Source organism: Chroicocephalus ridibundus, chromosome 5 (assembly GCF_963924245.1).
Source record: "Chroicocephalus ridibundus chromosome 5, bChrRid1.1, whole genome shotgun sequence".
Classification (NCBI taxonomy): domain Eukaryota; kingdom Metazoa; phylum Chordata; class Aves; order Charadriiformes; family Laridae; genus Chroicocephalus; species Chroicocephalus ridibundus.
Window position 1 is genome coordinate 54,414,513 of NC_086288.1, and position 20,772 is coordinate 54,435,284.

The 20,772-nt window shown below is 38.4% G+C and overlaps 1 protein-coding gene across 3 annotated transcripts in view; it reads right to left on the reverse strand.

Moving 5' to 3' along the window:
• The window catches only part of SORCS2 (sortilin related VPS10 domain containing receptor 2), a 571,450-nt gene that overhangs the window by 109,763 nt on the left and 440,915 nt on the right, over positions 1-20,772 (reverse strand). For all 3 annotated transcript variants that reach the window (XM_063335693.1, XM_063335692.1, XM_063335691.1), the window contains exons 4-5: positions 6,995-7,159; positions 1,685-1,758 (exon numbers count right to left, since the gene is read on the reverse strand). In XM_063335693.1, the coding sequence (XP_063191763.1) occupies positions 1,685-1,758; positions 6,995-7,159 (239 nt within the window). The remainder of the gene's footprint in view (positions 1-1,684; positions 1,759-6,994; positions 7,160-20,772) is intronic.

The window sequence follows — 20,772 nt, forward strand, 5'->3', positions numbered from 1 at the left end:
TCTCCTGATTTACACTCTATATAATCTTGCTACAGAAAAATCAGTTTTAAGGCAGACATGACATTTCTGACCCAATGTATTACTTCTAAATAATTATACCCTTTCACGTGGTAGTTAAGAGACCTGTAAAGTGTATTGCCTATGAAACTCCAGCTGCTGTGCAGAAATAAGTTCTTCACTAAGGCTTTATTTTGCAGGAGCAAGTGAATCAGCCTGACACTTTCTGCTTAAGTAATTCAGTAGAAAAGGTTGAGATAAACCGGAGTAAATCAGATGGGTGTTACTACAAACCAACCGCAGGCTTGTGTTCTAAAAGTACAGCCACTAAGTAGGTTGCAGACTGAAGAAGAGGCACTCGGAAGCATGAAAAAGCTCCCTTTACATGTCCAGGGATAATTACACCAGCAGGGCAGCAGGGTAGGTTAGTTCTTGTGCTCCCAACCTTTGAAACAGGGTTTAACCTGTCCACGTGTCCCTGCCCCGGGTCACAACCTCCCCAAGTTTTTTTGAAGGCCAATGGCCAATGTCTCTCTAGGTATTTCAACAGCTCTGCATGCTTTGTAACCGCTACGCCGGCAGTTTAAGCAGGTTGGGGGTTTGTTTGTTTTGTCTTTCCTCGACAATGGGAGTATCTATTTCAACTCAAGAGAAAAGCAACTACCTGAAGAACAAGAAGGATCACAGCATGAATGCCAAACACACCTCAAATCTTGCAACCAAGATCAGGTAGATCCATTTCAATACTGGCAACACCACTAGCAAACCACCAAATATTGCTGAAAGCCAGATATGGCTCCATAGACATGTGGATAATTATATTTTATGTAATTGACACAGATCGGAGTCCTTCTAGAACTAAAATCAAAAGTCATTTAGGGAACAGAAGTGTCTAGCATGTTATGACTAATCCTGTAATAAAAAAATACTTATTATTGGTAATGATACAGTTATGCATAGTCCATACTTACACACTGAAGTAAAAAGTGAAAGGGGGAATTCTCTGGCTTTTTCAACAGAAATCAGATAACCATTGAGTGTGCAAACTGACCATTTTTAAATACAAAATCAATTAAAAACACTATCAAAAGAGTAATTTCAGTGTAAAGAGTTATACACTTTTCAAATTAATTTCATTTGTATAGAAAACAGGCATTGACTTATTCTTCAAACATTTTGTCAACCTGCTCAAATCACTTCTTAAACATTTTGAGAGACTGCAAAATATTTGAGCTGAACATGAAATCCTTTGATATACGTGTACTCGATAAAGTCATCTTTTTCCCCAGTTTCCTTAATAGCTTAAGTTTATATATGACTCCAGTTAATAGGTCTGATTCAACCTCGCTTAAAAAAATGTTATAGATTTTTCTCTGCAAAAAAAGACTGGTCTCCTTTCTAAAGATCAATTTCACCAGTAAAACGAAGAGCAATTTCATTGGACATTACAGCTCTCTTTAAATCCTGGGCTCCATAGATCCAGACCTATAACCCCTACACGTGCTGACACTCAGTACGATCGCTGGCACGAGTACGGATTTGCAATGTGCAGCAACACTGATACAAATTGCAAAAGACACCAAGGCTTGTACTGTCCCCATCAGTACCTCTGGAAACATCTTTCTTGATTAGAACGAAGTACTTTTTGCTGTTCATTTTTTTGTTTGGAAAATAACAGACTTCTTACCAAAAAATATGATCTTTTGAAACTCGTTCCTGCAGAAGGATCCATTTTTTCCCCAAGTCAATGGATACATAAACCTACGAAAGAAAAAAAAAAAAAAAAAAAAAAGAAAAATTGGATGATAGGAAACTGTTAATGTTGTACATCTTCAAAGACAGGCCCTATGTCACTATTAAAATAACAGATTGTACACCAATAAAAAAAAAATAAAAATCATTACCAGGAGTTCTCTACAATGTTTTTCAGAGTAATAACCTTTCATAGAGAAAATCTTATAAAATATAATCTATAATGAACAAAACTCAGTGACAATGTCTTCTTGTTTACCATGAAAACAATTCACAGTTCATTTTCGGTCAGATGCTTTTTTACATCAGCATGATTTCACAGAGGGATGGTAAAAGGACACTTTTCTTCTCCTTCTTCCCATTCATTGGCCAAATAAGCAGAAATATTACCTTTATGCTTCAAGCCTTAATGCCATCAAAAATACTTAAGCTAGGAAGTCAATGGATTTAAAACTCTGCTAAAATAGGACCAAAAGATGTTAGAGAAATGCTTAAGAGATTTGATAAGGAGAGATGCACTTAAGGGCTTGTTTTGTGGGTCCAATTTGTGACCCATGAGAAATGGTCACTCAGCAGAGAGGTCGACGATGGCCTGGAGGACGAGGTCTCCAGCTCCACCTTCCCTCTGAACAGTTCACCCCTGGTAAAAAAGCAAAGGCTAATAATATGGATGGATATCAAGACTGCAGATGAAAGCTGTTTTCCCCCAGAATAAAGTGGGATATAAAATAGCTATTCAAAAATCTCCCTCCTTCAGCATTTGCCTTCATAATGCGTTTCCTCTGGTTGAAATAGGAAATATCTATCAGAATTCTAAAAAGACAGATTTAAAGCCCCCTGCTGTCTGCATGCATTTCTTCTTTGATCCAATTTACATATGATGCGTTTTCTCTTAATATCTCTAATAGGGAAAAAAAAAAAAAGGCAAGTAAAACTGTTCTTCTCTGATGTGGGAGTAAGTCACCAGTTCAGTCGCTGATGGTTCTGAGGGAAAGTGTCTTATGAGGACTAGTAAGAAATGTTTTTGTTTTAAAATGACAGGTTCAATGACAAATGAAAAAAAACACCCCACGATTATGTATTATGTTTTACTACAGAACACCGGCAATATTAATATGTAAAGATAAAGGCTAAGGTCACTCATCTCAGCATAAATTCTATGGGTAAATTTACTAAAATTTGAATTAGAGATAAAAGAGTATTTCCCAGTTACTCTGCCTTTCAGAATGACTGGGCTTTGTTCCACTGCATGCTCAATTAAAGCAGGTAGACCACATTTCGGGTGAGAAATTACTATCAGGACTCAGATTGCTTACTTTAGCATTCACCCAGTCAATGCATAGACAGAAACGATCACAGATCAAAAAGTCTTCAACCCCAGAGCTAAATGCGTTAATGATGGGGCAGCAGAGCCAGGCTCCTGATTTGCCTGCTAACTTTCTGATCTTAGTTTTATTACGTGGGTTAGGGTTTGCTGCAACCAGTGCATTTTATATCAAATAGCTCAGCGCAACCTCCTGGAAGGGAGGCATGTGGCTTTTAATGGGCTAGACCATGCAAATCGGAGAACCTGAGCTTCTTACTTCTTCAAACATTTATCACCACAGGCATTATAGAAAAGATAATCATCGGTTTGACCATCTTTCTAGAAGGGTGGACCCTGCTCAGTTGGTTACCAGCCTCAGCAGACCACTATAAATCTGGAAGAGATGATCATTTAATGCTCTGCCCTAACCATGGTGTCCAAACTGCAAAGAAAGCCAAGAATTCAAGAGGTTCCTAGCAAGAGGGAAAAGAGCTATTTAGGATAAGGGACAACACTGGCAAATGAATAAAGGGACATAATTTTGTCATCGACTAATTTCAGCAGAAAATGAGAGAAGATTCCTAGCATTACAACAGAAATGTCTGTGCAGTAGGGGCTGAAAAAGACCAACCCAAATCCTTACCACCAAACCTAAACTACCTGCCCTCACACACATTTAAGACTGAAGTCTGGGAGCTTATGAATGAACAGTTTGGTTTAGTGTAGGGGGAAGCCCTTGCAATCTTACTGTACGATAAGATTGATAAGGCACATCCAAACTAAGAAGAATTTTTAACTGATGCATTGTTTGAAATAAATACAAAATAATGCATACCCAGCTTAGGCGTACGTTCAACTTCCTTTAATTAAAAAAATGACCAATGTGTGACTCAAATGTGTTTTGTTTTTTAACAGGTACATATGATAAAACTATTAAATGTGATTAACTATGAGGTGAAAACAGTTATATTAGTGGACAGCTAAAATCTCTGGCTTACACATCTAATAGACGCTAGAATTCCGTTTATTGCCACCCATGTAATAAATGCGTGGAATCAATTTTTAAAAAAATTGAAAAGGCTTTTCGCAGTTTTACCATTTTTCATCCTTTCAGCTTCTAAATGAACAATTAAAATCTACTGCATCCTTGTTGAGTTTTAAAAAAATCTAGAAGCATTTATATAGACTCAGTGAATAGCTAATTGTTATTCATTATAACTGAGGTAGCCAGAAAAGGAAAGTATAGATTTGAGGCAGTAAATGGATTAATCCAACCATATTGACTGGATTTGCATTCATTTATAGTGTCAGCTAGAGGCTAGAGCTTTATTTAAACAAAATCTAGGGTTCTGAATGAAAGAAGAACGCATATTTTGCAATACAAAATAAGCTCTAAATCAAATCAGAAGTTGTGAGAAAGGCCGTGATGCTCCAGTAGACAAAGAAGCCCAATTGCTATTTATGAAGGACGTGATCCTGTATTCCTTGTATTCTCAAAAGCGCGACTGTAAGAAATCATTTGAGTACCAGGAGGTAATGGCTCTTCCTGAGTTTTAGATTGATACTACTTTCTTTCAGTGAAGGTAAAGTTACTAAACTCAAGCATAGTAGAGCATACCATCTCCCTAGGCCAAATTCAGATCAACGCTATCTCTGAAGAGCATTGATTTTAGTACAGTGACCTCTTTTTATGTCATGTTGCAATTTTGATGTTTAGCTCCTCCTTTGCCAATATCACTTCCTCTTCCCCCTAGGCTAAATATATCAGATATTATACAAAATTTAAACAGGTTACTGAACCAGCTATAGTAAAAGGCATCCTTTATTCCTACACATCTTAGGTAAACATGTAAGACTTCACCAGTAAGTCTTTATGGTTGACTCCTTTTAGCATCATATTGAACGCCTGAGAAAAGTCCATCAGATTACCTTACCATTCCTGCTACTCCTGCAGAGCTTTACTGAATATTTTGTAGGGTTTTTTGTCCAGTCATATTTTAAGAGTGGCAAATAATAGCATCACTCCTTTTGGAATATTATCCAAGTATAAAATGCGTGAAAATATCCCTATCATGCATAATTCATCAAAACACAAAGCAAATGCTTCACTTTGTGCTTCTGCCTCCTCCTCTTTACCGGCAAATATTTCTATGCGCTTCTTGTGGGCTGGACAACTTCTTCAATACAATTCTTCGGACTCTTACACTTAAAGGTTCTGTCAATTCCGTAACTACACAGAATGCAGGAATTATATCTATTGTCAGAAACAAAACTGAAACTGACATATGTTTCATAACATAGGCTTTTCATAACTTCAGGCTTCCCTGAAGTATTCTGTTTACATAACATGCATTCAACATATTTGTAATTGTGTTAGGATTGAAGCTGCTAAGTAAAATATTTAATGTAATTTGTGACTGAGTTTGATTTGCTATGTTTTTTATTCTAGTTCTATCCTTTTCTGCAAATCCCTGTAAACATGAATTGTTTTGGGATCAGCTGTTAACTTATATATCCCAGAAAATATCCCAAAGGATGACCTGATGGACTAGGGAAGTGATTGTACTGCTGTGCTCAGCACTGGTGAGGCCGCACCTCCAGTACTGTGTTCAGTTTTGGGCCCCTCACGACACTAAAGACGTTGAGGTGCTGCAGTGTGTCCAGAGAAGGGCAACGAAGGTGGTGAGGGGCCTGGAGCACAGGGCTTATGAGGAGTGGACTTGAGGGACCTGGAGTTGTTTAGCCTGGAGAAAAGGAGGCTGAGAGGAGACCTTATTGCTCTCTACATGAAAGGAGGTCGTAGCGAGGTGGGGATTGGTTTCTTTTCCCAAGTGACAAGTGGTAGGACAAGAGGAAATGGCCTGAAGTTGCGCCAGGAGAGGTTTAGGATGGATATTAGGAAAAAATTCTTCACAGAAAGGCTTGTCAAGCATTGGAACAGGCTGCCCAGGGAAGTGGTTGAGTCACCATCCCTGGAGGTAATTAAAAGACGGGTAGACATGGTGCTTAGGGACATAGCTCAGTGGTAGTTTTGGCAGTGTTAGGTAAATCGTTGGACGCTGATGATCTTAAATGTTCCTTGCAACCTAGACGATTCTATGAAATTGAAATCTATGATGATTGAAGTCTGTGCAGTATTTGGCTGTAGCATGGGCAACTTTAACCAATCTCGCCACCTAAATATACAGATGCTGTGAAGTCTGACAAGGATTAAAATGGACTGGAGCTTACTAATTTCAGTTTAAAACAGGAGTAACGATGCAGGTAAGTTAAGACCACTACAAGGACCAGAATCACGGTGACTTTACAACTGATAAAAAAAGGGATGAACAAACTGTGTGCGCACTCATCAGTGCTTAGCCTAACCCATTCAAAAAAATGACTTTATAATTTAACCAGAAGAAATCTGAAAGATGGCCAAAATTTATTAACCACATGATACAAGTCCTGAATCTAAAAGTGGTATAAATACATCATAAGAGAGAGAATTATTCTACATTTCTACAGCTTCACTGATTCCCCAACTCCTCTTCTGCTGTATGACTGTGCTGTTTATTTTATATTACATCTCAGGAACGGCTGTTGGATGCACTATTTCAGCTTCATTAACTTTCTACTACACTATAAATTACAGAGCAATTGCTTATGGTCACTTTCTAGGGAGGAGCATATTGCAGAGGTACTATTTAACTATTTTATGCATGAGAATAAATATTAGCAATATCCATATCAACTGAAAATGCCAGGATTGAAATTCCTGGGGGGAAAAAAAAAAAAAAAAAGATATATTTTAATAAGCCTCAACACCAGCATATGATTCCCTTCTGGGCAACTGATATGTCATAAAACCCAACACTAATCAGCATATCAGAACTGTTTTATATCTCCTTAAAAATAAATTCCTAAATTTCAAACAAATGCTGTATCTTCAAGCTTTACCTTGCCTTCCTTAGTGTAAGCAAGTACTTTATCTTCTTCTTTTGGGTGAAAAAGAAGAGTTTCCACAAAGAAAGTAATAGGTTGTTTCTGGAAGGTGGCTCCTTCATCCGTGCTTATGAAAAGACTTTGGTCACGATCATTATGGGAAGAACTTACGAGAATAATCTAAAAGAAAAAACAAACAAAATATATTCAGAAGACTTTTTTCTTTATAACAGACAGCATAGCCTTATTTTTCTTGCATAAGAGTCAGATTTTGTACCTACCTTACCTGTCAAAATTTTGTGGACAAGACATTCAAAAGCATCAAAGAGATAAGGACTGCAAGATCCTATTAATCTTCCCTGACCAAATCCGTCAATGTTAAATTCTGTAACATCTCTTGCAAATCATTCCAAATTGATCACTCCTCATCTCTACTCAAAATGACTGCCTTGGATTTTGGTCCTTGTGCAAGGTGTGTGAGGCCACATGACAAAATCTTCAGACTAACCAAAAAAGAATTAATACTAGTAATGACTCATTTTAATATGTCCATATAAATACATCACTTTATCTAGTGAGGCTGCCTTTATAAATAGTAAATGTAAAAATAATCACTGTTATAGTTATATCAGAAGAATGGCCTAGGAGAAAGAACTAGTTTGTAACATCTCTCCATTGCTTCACCATTCTCCTCCTGCTGACACATTTGGGATAAAATGGCAATTCACTTTGATGCAGAAAAATATGCCCATCAATTATTTGCATTTCCTTTTCTCGGGTCCAGATAATACCTTAACTCAAGCACACTAATAGCTTGAGCTCTCTCCTTCCGTGAGCTCCATGTCACGCTGTCAGCAACTAAGAAATTATCCCCACATAATTTAATCAGAACTTCACTCTTTTCAACTTCTCCACCTTCTGCAGTTGGCCAGCATGTTATAAGGTGGTTCTAAAAATGCCAATGTGAGAATACATTTTTATTGTCATTCCAGATCAAACAGGCCCAGTTTGCATTCAAAGAGGTGCCTTAATCAATTGATAGCTTACAAACAAAATATGGATTTTTTCAATGCCCAGCTGGGCTTTATTTGGCTCTCACTTCAAAAATAATTAAAAAAATAAATAAATCGTGAATTCAAAATGTTTTTAGAATATTCAACAAATGATGCAGAAGGCACCACAGAATCCTGATCACTGTGATACAGTGACTGTAAATTGCTTACAGAGATAAATGGCAATGAGTTATGCAAACAGAATTACAATAACGTGAACACAGAGAAGGAAATATATTAGGCAAAACAGTACAATTTTTATGCAGTCTTTTTTTTTTATAGTAAAGCTGAAGTTAAAAATTTGAAATTTCTAATGAATTACACAGATATGAGAGCCGGACTGAGCTTTTACTGCAATTGGTCTTGGGGGAAGAACTATAAATACCACATTTGTAGATGCTGTAATTTGACAGGTTACTTAAGCATGTGCACTTGTACTTAAAGCACATACAAAGTTGCACTAATTTCTGCATAGCTTTCATATACCTAAAATAGGGGACATAGTGAGGTACGTTGTTGAACGAGAAAGAGAACTGCACAAACTTCAGGGTCCACAGTCCACCACTGCAACCCCAAACTAAAGCATATGTTAAGCCAAACCTATTTCTAGTAGCTGTGTGACTAGGTCAGTTAGAAGAGCAAGGTAATAGCCAATAACCTTACTATGATCTTGTATTTTTTTAATGATACACTTTACCCAAGTGTAGGAAACTCTGTCATTTTTATTGGAAAGCCTCTATAAACGACACCTTCACAAATGCCATTTCTTATTCCAACCGTATTCAATAGCCTCCTGTCTCTCAGTAAACTCTTTAAACAGGATCTGTTTAATTTATTACTACGTGCGCACCCAGTACGCTGCTGGTGGCCTACATATAGCATTCAAAGATTCTTGTAACACATTGAATTTGGCAGGTTTTCTGCAGAGGGCACAGCAGTGACCTAAAATTGAATGTGCTGCCCTGTCCCTTTGCTCACGTCGCAAGGCGGAGCGAAGACGCGGTTTATGCCCAGCACAGAGATTTGTATTTTGCTTGCCATGCTACTGTCTGCAACTCAGGCTCAAAATATCTAGTTTTTCTTGGAAATAAATGAATCCAAACTATCTGCATTCTGAGTGAGCTATATAGTGCTCATTCTTGTTGGTTCCAGACCAGATCACAGAAAGAAGGACCTGGTCCTGTGCTAAAGCAACCTCTACAAGCAAGGCTGCAACGTGAGCTCCACAATTTCTGCTGAAGCTGGTGGCCAGGCACCTCCTCGCATTTTAACGCATGCAGAGGGCTGGTCCTGAGACTCATGCTTAGCAGCATGTCCAAGTGCTTCCACGCTGTATCGCTAGAAGCAGTACAGCAGTAATTCCATATAGAAAGCTTAATATCTTTGGATACAGCCTTCTAGCCCAAATAACACTTTCTGTAAATACCATTATCTTCATTCTCTCCTGTTAATGTTTTTTTTAAATGTATACAACTGAGACAAAAAATCACTATGGCATATATACTCCAGAAAAGGCATAAAACTGCACTTGTACAGAACAGTAATCTCTGGACTACAGCAGTATTTTGCCTTGCTTTCTTTTTCTGGCCCAAGAAATCTTATGCTTCCAAAAATACCAAAATATTGGCTTTGAAATAATACTAAAGGAATTAGGTTTATAAATTTGGGAGTGGTTTTCACTGTTAATGAGCCTTTAGATTAGGCACGTCTAAGTTTCACAATGAGCACCCAAGAGCATCTTACAGAGAACATCATTCTAGAAACTGAAGTCACAATAAAAATGCTAGCTATAATGAAATGCAAGCGTGCTGTGATATTTGCTAATGCTGCCCTTCAAAAATGTTATGTATCTTTCAGAGTTAAATCTATCAGAAAAAAAAACAGCCCAAAGATTGTAGACATCTAAGCATATATGGCAGAGTCCCTAACTATACTTTTATTCACATCCACATCGTAATTCATTTAATGAAATATTTTTCAATTTCACTCACTGTTCTGATTTATATTTCAATAGCTTAAACCGATCATTATGTGCCAGGCATACAGATTTGCTTCCCACAGCTAACACACTGGGTCCTCAGACTTGCCTGCTGGCTAACACTACTTATTGAGGAAAATATTCCAGAGTAAATATTGTATCCACATTAAATGCATTCCATAACAAGTTTTATTTACTTTGTAAGTGGAACAAATAGCAAAACCTTCCTGCTAGCAACTGATGAAGGGATGCAACTGGGACATACTATCTGGAGAGCTGACTAACAGTGATTGCTGAGGGTTTTAACTCAAAATAAACAACTACTTGCTTGAATAATTGTGTATCCAAAAACCAGAACAGCTTTTAATCACATCTAAATTTCACTTAAGCTTCTTTTAAACAACTTTTTACAGAGCATTTCTCCCTCCTGTGAGACTTTCCTAATATTTTTTTAGTAAATTGTAACTTTATATTATGCTGTTTATCCCTGACCTCACTACTTAATCTCCCATCAACCACAATAACACATGTGTATACATTCAGAGCAGACGTAAATCTACAACTTCCAATAGTTAAGCAGAGGTAAAAGAATATTTCAAGGAGATAAACTATCCCATGGATTGTAAAGAAAATGAGTAAAAATAGAATATGTTATAGAACCACAGGAAGGAAAGCAAAAAAAAATTTCTAATAAAAATGGAAAAATACTACACCATGCCAACATATGAATTAAAGCATTCCAAAACCAAAGAGAAGCTATGTTTTTCCTCATTTCAGGAAAAGTTAGTGAGGCAGAAGGTAATATAAAAGCCAAATAAAACTGAAAAGAACATAATTAAATCCATTTATTTAGTCTCCCTTTCAGGACTGATTGCCCAATGTGCATGTCTCACCATTCCCTCTACTGGGTGGAATCACAATCTGAACCCCAAAGGATAAAAAGACTCTGACAGCTTAGGCTACAGTAGCTTGTGTATCATACTTCTTCCCGCTATTACCATGAAGACTTGGAATAATCATAGTGATTACTAGGGAGACTTAACTGTAGATTTGGCAGCAATTCAAAGCTATGCTGTAATTTCAAGTGGCAATAAACACAGGATATTAACATGCATCATTTCCACTGTGTCTGAAATATATCCCCCCCTCCCCTCAGTTTAGGTCCAATCAAATGTAAACTCAAGATAAATTTGATCTTAATCAGCACTTTCTCTAAAACAAGGCAATCTTCTAACATATTACAATTGTGCTCTTTCAGCTTCAGCAACTGATCTTAATTTTAATTCCAGCTTTTATTTTCCTTTCTGTATTTCTCACATTAAATTTGGGAAAAATAAAAAGTCAAAATGTCCATCATGAAGATATTTCTAGACTCACAGCATCTGACTTGCCACAGGAAATTTGCGCAGTAAGTGGCGAGAGAGATGAGACATGCCATTTTTTAATTCTATAATCCTGCATATGGTCTGAAATCAAGACACTTGATATTCCTGAGCACTCTAAACTGACTTCGAAGGAAGAAACCTCCTTTGGGCTGAATAAGAAATCAAAATACAGAAAGTCTTCATTTAAGCACAGAGCATCCATGCACCGAGAGGCCAAGCATGCCCAGGAAGCACCTACACCTCTTCAGTCACCTCCAGTAGACGGAACTCCCACTGGACATAGAGGATTTGGCTATGGGGATTCAATCCTAGAGTGCTGGACTCACTCCAGCAAAAAACCTCAATGATGCAAACTTATGAGCCATCCCCACTAAGGTCAATTAATTTCCATTAAGAACATGTAATGTTAACGCCTAGATGAAGGTTCTTAGCTAAACTGGAGACAAGGTTGCTGGGCACAGGGCAGCACCAAAGTCCTAGTGATACCATCACATACAGCTGCCTGCCTATATGAGTTCTGAAGATAAATAGTCTTTGTGGCAATACTGCCGATCTAGGGGCGGTATTCATCAAGCTTCATAGCGCTGCAGTCACACGCTCAACGTTTTTCAGATTAAGTAACTAACTCATCTATTTTTCTTTTTCTTTTTTTTTCTTTTTTTTTCTTTTTTTTTTACAATTTACATTATTTATAAGTTATTAGATATGCTTGGCTGACACAGAAATTACTCTGCCTCCTGGTCCCAGTTGTAAATGAGATGTTGCTTCTCAGACAGCATTCATAAAACACACAAAGGGGACTGCCAAGGGTTATGATTTTTATCTTGGATGGTATGAAAGACCTGATAACTCAAGAGTGGCAAAGCTGCAGAGTGAAATACAGTCCCTTTACTCTCATAGTGGCAAAAACAATATCTAAAGAATCGACCCAGTGTAATTCCAAGCAGAGTATAAAATAAAATGCTTTCCAGGTAGCACGTTAATCTTGCAAATTTTCCCTGAAAGTTGCACCCAAAAAAATCGCTCCTCACAAATGTTAGTTATTAGCAAATCTAATCACTAATGAATCACTGAAAGTTAACAAGAGCTAGAAAATCAGCTTGTGTGTGCAACTGAATTGTGTAAATGCACACTGACGGAATACATATATACGTGAATGTACACACATCCCAGAATGGTATATTACTTTTCATGGTAAGCATTCACAGCTTCCTTTAGAATTTGTATTTACTTTCTCTTGAAGAGTCCCTTTCAAGCTGTCACACAGATGCATTTCAAAACAGCAACTAGTCTCTATGAGAAGCACCATAAGAGAAAGGAAGTTGGGAACGTTAAGGATGGCTCCTGAGAAACATCCGCTACACAGATCACATAATCTCAGGACACAATCAAAGGCCATATGAAGCAATCCTGGTGGGGCTAATGGAAAGCATGTATTACAGTTTCCTCTCCCCTGTGTTGTGGTCAGCTCATTAATCATTTGGAATATCACATCGGAAGCTGTAAGATTATTTATCTAGTACCAGCAACATATTAGACACTTTAGGATGTGGAGTGAATAATAGGAGTTTAGGATCTTAAAATGAGCTGGTTACCAACTGGAGAAGCTGGTAACACATGAAACATGCTAAAGAGGGAATGAGCATCAGAGTTAGCACCTGAACAGAAAAATGCATTCAGAGCAACTGGACGGAGGACAACTGGCTTACACTGCAACTAGGCAAGCCTGAAATAATATAATCTGAGAGTAAAATGAAATAGTTTTGAAATAGTTGGCTTTTCTCTAGGGCACTCACTATAGTGGAAGCAAGTTTAAGGGTGGTTACATATCATAATAATGAATGCCCACCGAGAAACAGCTACAAAAATTCTGACTGATGTTAATGACCAGCCTGAAAATCCTGCCCTGTTGCGCTAGTTGGAAACCTGCATGTACCCAAATCTGCCAGATCTCTGTAACTTAACACCTCAAAGATGCTGACTATGCCAGCTCTCTAGGGGATACCAATTCTTCAGTCTTCTTATTTAGAGAAGTGTCAGGTAGGATAAGCAAGCTGATCATTACCTCTTCCTCCACGGGAACAAATCTCACCCACCTATAACCTGCTGGAACCAAAAAATTGTTGCCACTTGACTAGCGTGGCAGGCCAAATTTTCATGAGGAATGCTCTGCTCAAGATCATTTCAGAGCAGTAACTCATGCTGCCAGGCCGAGAATTTTAAAAATCTGGCACATATTAAGAAATTTTGTATTCCTGAAATATACTGAGAGAGGTGTGAATATGCCAAAGATCACAGCAGAGGGAGAGGAGAAACAGTACTCAACATGGTCATAGACAGTCCTTTCTTTAAAAGCTGATTTTTCTAGTGTTATTTGCATCTGTCTTGCAGAGCTAAGATATACATACATTGTTTATCTTCTGTACATTGTCACTGTTATGAGCAAGTAGTTAATTAATAAGGAATATGTTTAATATATATCCAGTGGATCTCTTGGCACAGGCTGAACTTACACCGAGAGGAACAGAAGCTTTATTAGGTACCTAAGATTGACATAAAAGAACCTAACACTGTTTGTTACAGATACTACTTTTACTACTTTTTTTAAAGTGAAAACAGAAAAGTCCTTTGGTCTTCCTGCAAGGTCAAACGTCAGCCTGACTATTGCTAATTCTTTGGCAACAGCAATCATTTAATGTACCCTTTGTAGAGTTCCTACCTCTAAATAGAGCAAAACCTAATGTTGAGATGTTTTGTGGGATGATCATCATATTAATATCTTTACACATTCAAATGGTTTAATTTAAAACTATGCACTCCAGTATACCAGGAACTGAATCACATAGTCTTTCCCAGTACACTCAACATCAGAAGTTTGAGTGGGGAACAGCACTGGGAGGGCATAGCTCCAACTCTAGTCACAGCAGGGGAATGTTCCCTAACCAGGTTTTGTATTGCCCATAAAATAAGGACATTTTGTGTGACTCGAAGGGGGAAAAAAAAGAAAAAGGCAGTTAGACTGCACAGCAGAAATGGGCAAGTTTCACTCTCTCACCAACATGTCCACAAACTTTAGTATTTCCCAGACAGAACAGGCACACAGCAATCTTTTTAGTTTGGACATTTGCAATCTAATTTAAGAAGTTATTTTGCAGATCGCCAATAAACCTGCAAAAATCTTCTGCCTGCAAACATTACAGAGCAAAAAATATAAAACTATGCTTCCCAAACAGGATAATGGATGCACAACAAATGACTGCATACGTGTGTTGATCTCATTCAATGGAGAAACAGGTCAAACTGTTCCTAGTCACCAGCCATTAATTTGTCAGCAGCAAAAACCACAGTAAACTCAAAGAGAAATTATGTGGACGGTAATTAGTGGACAGGGAGAAAATACGAAGGAACATCAGGCAGTTGTGGTGGTTAAAAATATCAGTCATATGGGATCAATCAGGACCTCATCATCTTGTGTAATAGGTAAAACATTAGTATGCCTTAAAAATATTACAAGTGTGTCTTTGATTATGAAACTCAGTTCTATTATGAGGCTGCATAAGAATTTTCTGGGAAGGCTGGAAAAGGAAGCTCTTAAAACATTAATCTGGGGAATCTCACTTTGCACAAATTGTCACCTCCAATCCTAAATACTCAATGTGTTCCTGGTGTTCTCGCAGCCAAAGGCCATGCCATAATGCCATGCCAAGATATCCCTTATGCCAGTTGAGGAATGAACTTCCAATTATCTCTATTCCTCTCCCTCCAAATTCTATAGAACACTTCTTATGAAGATCCATGTACTTAACAAGTCTGTTACAAATCATAAAGAATAAGTAGTATTTTCTGGACTTGGAGGTGTGCATGCGCGTGTATATACATCTGCAAATACACACAGGTTTATGCCACCAGATGGGCTACATCCAAAGTCGCTGAAGCAGCTGGCTGAAATCACTGAGAGCTTTGAATGACCCTAGTGATGGGAGCGGTTCCTGAAGATCAGAAAACAATAAACACCCTGCCCATCTTAATATCATCTGCAAAGTCTCTCAGGTGTGTCGCACACTGTATTTTGAACTTGTATGTTCCCATATCTAAAGGGGTACCTGGCACTAAGAAGTGAGTTGCTGAAGTCTTTACCCTTTAAGGAAGCACCTGCTTCCTTTTGAGAACTGTAGGTGCTCTTCTTAATAGCGGTCTGGGTGTAGTTAGAGATTGAAGAGCTCTTCTCTCCTAGGCCACAGGGAAAAATATAAACCTGGGGGAGAGAGCTGCGTTGAGCAAGCCTTTCATACATAAGGCACAACTGATTATGTGGTTTTGAAGGAGAAAATGGAAGGGGAACAAGAAAGGGAGGCAGAGCAGCAGAAGCAAGCGCTGGAAAAACAGTAATTATTTTTCACTTGAATTTGGCCATATCTCCATTATGTAGGCTACAAAGCTTAATTATAAAAGCTCTTGCTATTGAAATATTTCGCCTTATCTTTGATATCCAGTCCAAATGGACTGGAAAAAAAAGCCCTTGAAAAGCAGAAAGTAAATGTCTTTTAAAGTAATTTTTGGTCCCATTAGGGTGAATCTCATTAATAGAAAACGGACTTCACCGAAGAATACAGCTTTTATATTCGGAAGCATACAGTACTACTGTGCCTGATTCTAGCAGCACTGTCGATAATAAACCTTCCTACATTAGGGCTTAGATTTTTGCAGTTGTAAAGTACCCATTTTATATTGAGGTAGGGTTTTATAGTAAATGCACATACCCTGGCACTCATTGCGCTAGTTTTCTCCAGGTATACTTGCGATGGGTGTTGATTTGAGCTTTTGAAAGATGATGTATAAAACTTCTTTTTTCTTTTTTTTCTATTGAAAAGCATCGTTTTGACGTAACTGAAATGTATTGCTGAAAACTTCCATCAGAAGATTTACCAGCATGACTCCTAAGGCCCATGAGGTAATTATGGGGTGAGGGTATTCCTTCTGGGGCTGCTCCACCTTATACAGATACAAAGAAAATATTTGTTGGGACAGAGACACTGACTTCGTTGCTCAGTGGTTAGAGCACTCGCACGCGTCATTGCAGGAACGGGTCATGGTATCTTCCCCCGTTGAATGCTGTGATTACTAAACCTTAGGCAACTCTTTACATATTCTCATATGTATGAGAGAAAAAAGGCTGCACACACCACCAAAACTAAGAAAGAAATAGAAACAATGTTATTTTGCTCATTTGCTAGATTTGTAAAATTTAGGGGCAAGGGTTATTGTTTGTTTGTTTGTTCCTAAGCATGTTCTTTTGTCTCTTTCTCTATACATTTTAATGAAAAGTTGAAAGGTGAATAGGAAAGTAAATGAAATAAATGCACGAACATTTCTACTAATTCCCCTTCTCTCACTTTTACTAACATTTAATCATCAGGAAAAGTTTGTAATTAATACAGGGGATTATTTTTTTTTTTTTATAGAAACATAATATTTTACTGAAAATGAGACATTAGAGAGCTCAGATCCTGGCAGTGTGTTTACAGAGACAGAAGGCAGCTAGGAAGATTTCAGGAGCTTTCTTTCTTGGCAAGAACATCACTATAGATTCAGCTACGAATTATGGCTGATACTGAAAAAGAAAACCCAGGTGATACTGTTATCTTTTTCTTCTAAGACAGACAGCTACACAGAGCTCTAAAAACATCCGACCAAGGTTAGTCTTGGGGTACCAATTCTGTTCTCAGTCAGCAAGAACTTTGCAAACTGACAGTTTTGCAGACCCTGGGACTGACCCCATCTAAACCCAAATCCAAACAAAACATTGGTCACGCTACTGTGTTGGCACTTAACAAGATTTTGTAGTAGTTCTTGAGGCTGTAACACAAATTTCTTACGAGATTTTACATATATCACAGTTTCTCTAGGTTTCACATCAATGCCAACAGCATGGGAATAAAAATACATATGTTGCTTTAAAAGGGAAATGGAGGAACTACAAAAACAAAGAAATTCAGGAACTGGCACAAAATATTGAAGATACATTAGCAGGAACAATTGCATTTCAACAAAGAAAGGAAGAGAAAACCTGTCTTGCCATTCTCCTCAAAAACTCACTATTGTTCATATTTTGACTCATTGGCAGAAAGTACTGGATACCACACAAGTCACTGGATTGTCTCAAGCATATTGGAAGTATATATGGCGTTACTGGAAGCAGCCCCATATAAACAAAACAAATTTTCGCAGTAAATAAAAAAGCGACTCCTCCCTCCCACATCCCACCCCCGATGCTGCCAATGAAGCATTAATCCTGAAAAAATGTTGATATTGATACTAGGAGTTGTTCTCATGAAAAAAACCCCACAAACTATTGCAAAGTAACTTCAAACTTTCACTTTAAAGTACTATCTACTTCCAATGACCGAATAATAAATTTCACCCCTTTACTGTACGTTAAGGTCACAGTATACTGCTCAGTGGTCTCAGTACCTTAGAGTTAACTTTCATGAGGGATGAACACCTTACTGCTCCAGAGCCAATTTCTAATCTCAGCTGTGCAGATGTGTATGTTTTTGATTAAATCTACTGCTCAACTGGCATGCACATACAGCAAACAGAACAGACCTGTATGTCTTCCAAACTGAACAGGCAGTCTTAAATAACCTGGGTTAGACAGAAAGGATAAAAACAATTCACCTCAACTGGTAATTAGGCATCATTCTGGGAGACTCAGTTCCAGTGTTTGATAGACCCAGATGGATACTGCCCAGGTGTTACATTAGAAATAGCTTCTTGTCTTGGAAGTTGCATGCTTTTACGGTCTTTCCCTTACTTTCTTTTCAAATGAACATGTTCTTATTCCTAGGTAAGAACTTAATCTTATCTCACTGTTTTTCCCTCTACTTTGCCTATGCTCCTCAGGCCATCTGTTGAACTAAGGGACAGGCTATGTGGCTACTAGGATTTATTTGCCCAGTTTAACTTCGAGAACACCAAAGAGAAGGGAATAACACAAACATATAGGTAGGAAAGGACTTCCAGAGATAATCTACTCCAAACTCCTCCTCCAGGCAAGACCAAGTAGAGCAGATAGTTCAGGACCATGTCCCCTCCAGTCCTGAATATCTCTACGGATGGAGATCCCACAGTCTGGACGGCCTGTTTCAGTGTTCAATGACCCTCCTCATAAAAATGTGTTTCCTTGTAAGCCATTGGAGTTTCCCATGTTCCAGATGGTGTTGTTAGCTCTACCTCTGGTCCACACCACTGAGCAGAGTCTGACTCCAGTTTCATGCACAGCTGGTTTTAGACAGCGATAAGATCTCCCCTGAGCCTTGCTAAGGCTGAACAAGTCCAGCTCCCGCAGTCTCTCCTCGTGTCTTTTGTGCCCCAGTGCTGGATCTAACTGCCCCTCCACTGGGCTCCCTCTGGTATGTGAGTGCCTCTCTTGTCCCAGGGAGCCCAAAACTGGAGAATCTATTCCAGATACAATCTCAAAATTCCTAAATAGAGGGGAAGGATCACTTTCCTGGAGCTGCTGGCTACACTCTTTCTAGACTATGCGGTTGGGTTTCTTTGCTGCAAAGGCACACTGCTCTGCCCTTGGGAGTTCAACAAGGAACCCCAGATCTTTCCTGCAAAGCTGTTTTCTAGCCAGTCGGCCCCATTCATACAGTTGCTGGAGTTATTTCACCCCAGATAGAGGATTTTTTTTTTTATTTGCCTTTGTTGAACATTGAAACATGTTGAACATGTTTCCTACTGGCTCATTGCTCCAGCCTGCAGAGTGACTGCGGCTCTGAAAGTACCATCCTGAAAAAAATGCGTGTAGATGGAGGTACCTAACAATTGCTGTTGTCTCAACAGCCACCCCATAGTCGCCCACAAATGCTGTTCCCTGTACAGCCCATATAGAAAGGCAAGCACTGAAGCTGGGAAGATTAGATTGCCCACTGGATTTTTCAGAGGTTTGTATCTTGTTGGAGCAAGGCAGATGCCTAGGTAAAGTGCGGTCTATTGACCCAATTAGTCCAAGCCCCTAACATTTTGATGAGGCTTGATCTCAGATTCCTAAATTGGAAGGATGAGATTGCACCCTTGATTTTCTAGCATCATTTAAAATAATCAGGAATGTTTAATTGCTCATTTCTGCTCTAGAGTACAGTCAAATGACCTTTTCTGGTCCTCAAGATATGTTTCAAAATTTGCTTTTTGTTTTGGTCATCCCCCCGGGTCCCCGCCTCATTTGCCCTGCAAACAACATAGTGTATTTTCTCATGTTTATAAAATCCTTTCCAGTATAACTTTCCAGGACACCTTGTCCCTCACCTCCTATGTTTTAATCCATTGCAGCCCTGGACCACAGCTAGCCACTGATAAAAAGCATAAGAAGATTTATGGTCTTTTATATCAATTGTATTTGAGGTAATGCTCCTAAGAACTTCTAAGCACCATCAAATTCACTGTAATACAACCACAACTAAGTGGGTGGAGGCAGGGTGGCATGAGTTAGCCATAAAGGATGAGACATTAAAAAAAGAAACACTAGGAGATACGAAGAGCCTCTTTCACATAATTAAAAGTTAATTAAAAACTCTCAGTATGATCTATATCCAGAAAAAACAGCCTTTTGTCATATCTACAGTGAGTTTCCTGAAAGAAGCGCTCATCTGAGACTGCAGTCCATTCCAGAAAAGTAAATAGAAATCACACAATAATCAACAGCCCGTCCCAGATGGCATACTAATTTACTAACAGTTCTTGATAATTTATTCAAGTTAAACAGTTCAGTGACAGGCAGAGGGACAGGGAGTGGTGGAAAAGAAGGTTATTTTCTCTCTTGCCTGACGCTGTCTCACAGTCAAATCTACCTCGCTTCATCAGCTTGCTCCTAGGCATTTCTTTGAGAAAATTAATAAGCAGACAAGACAAAGTTTGTAGAGGAATAGGCCATAACTCATTTATTGCTACTGAAAACAGAAGGGCCTATGGGACTTAAAAGACATCAAAGATGCTATATTTACAAAAAAAAAAAAAAACAAACCCACACCAAACACCCCAAAACCTCAAAATATGAAGAAAAAATGAGCCTCATTTAAGAAGATTGCCCAGGTGGATAGCTAGTCTTCCCAAACTGCCTGCAAACAGTCCTCTGTGGTTTGTGAAATAATTTTTCTGTGATTACTAAACAATTCTATGATTCTGTTATTGCATGTTTATACAGAACCAAAGGATCCTAAATCAAAATGTTTCAGAAAGTAAGAACCAAAATTTCTGTCAGTTTTAGCTGCATAAATCAAAGTGGTGACTGGGGATGCAGAAATAATAATGAAGTTAGGATTCATAAACAAAGCAGCAATAGGATCCCACCATCTGAAACACAGTCAGCATGCCTAC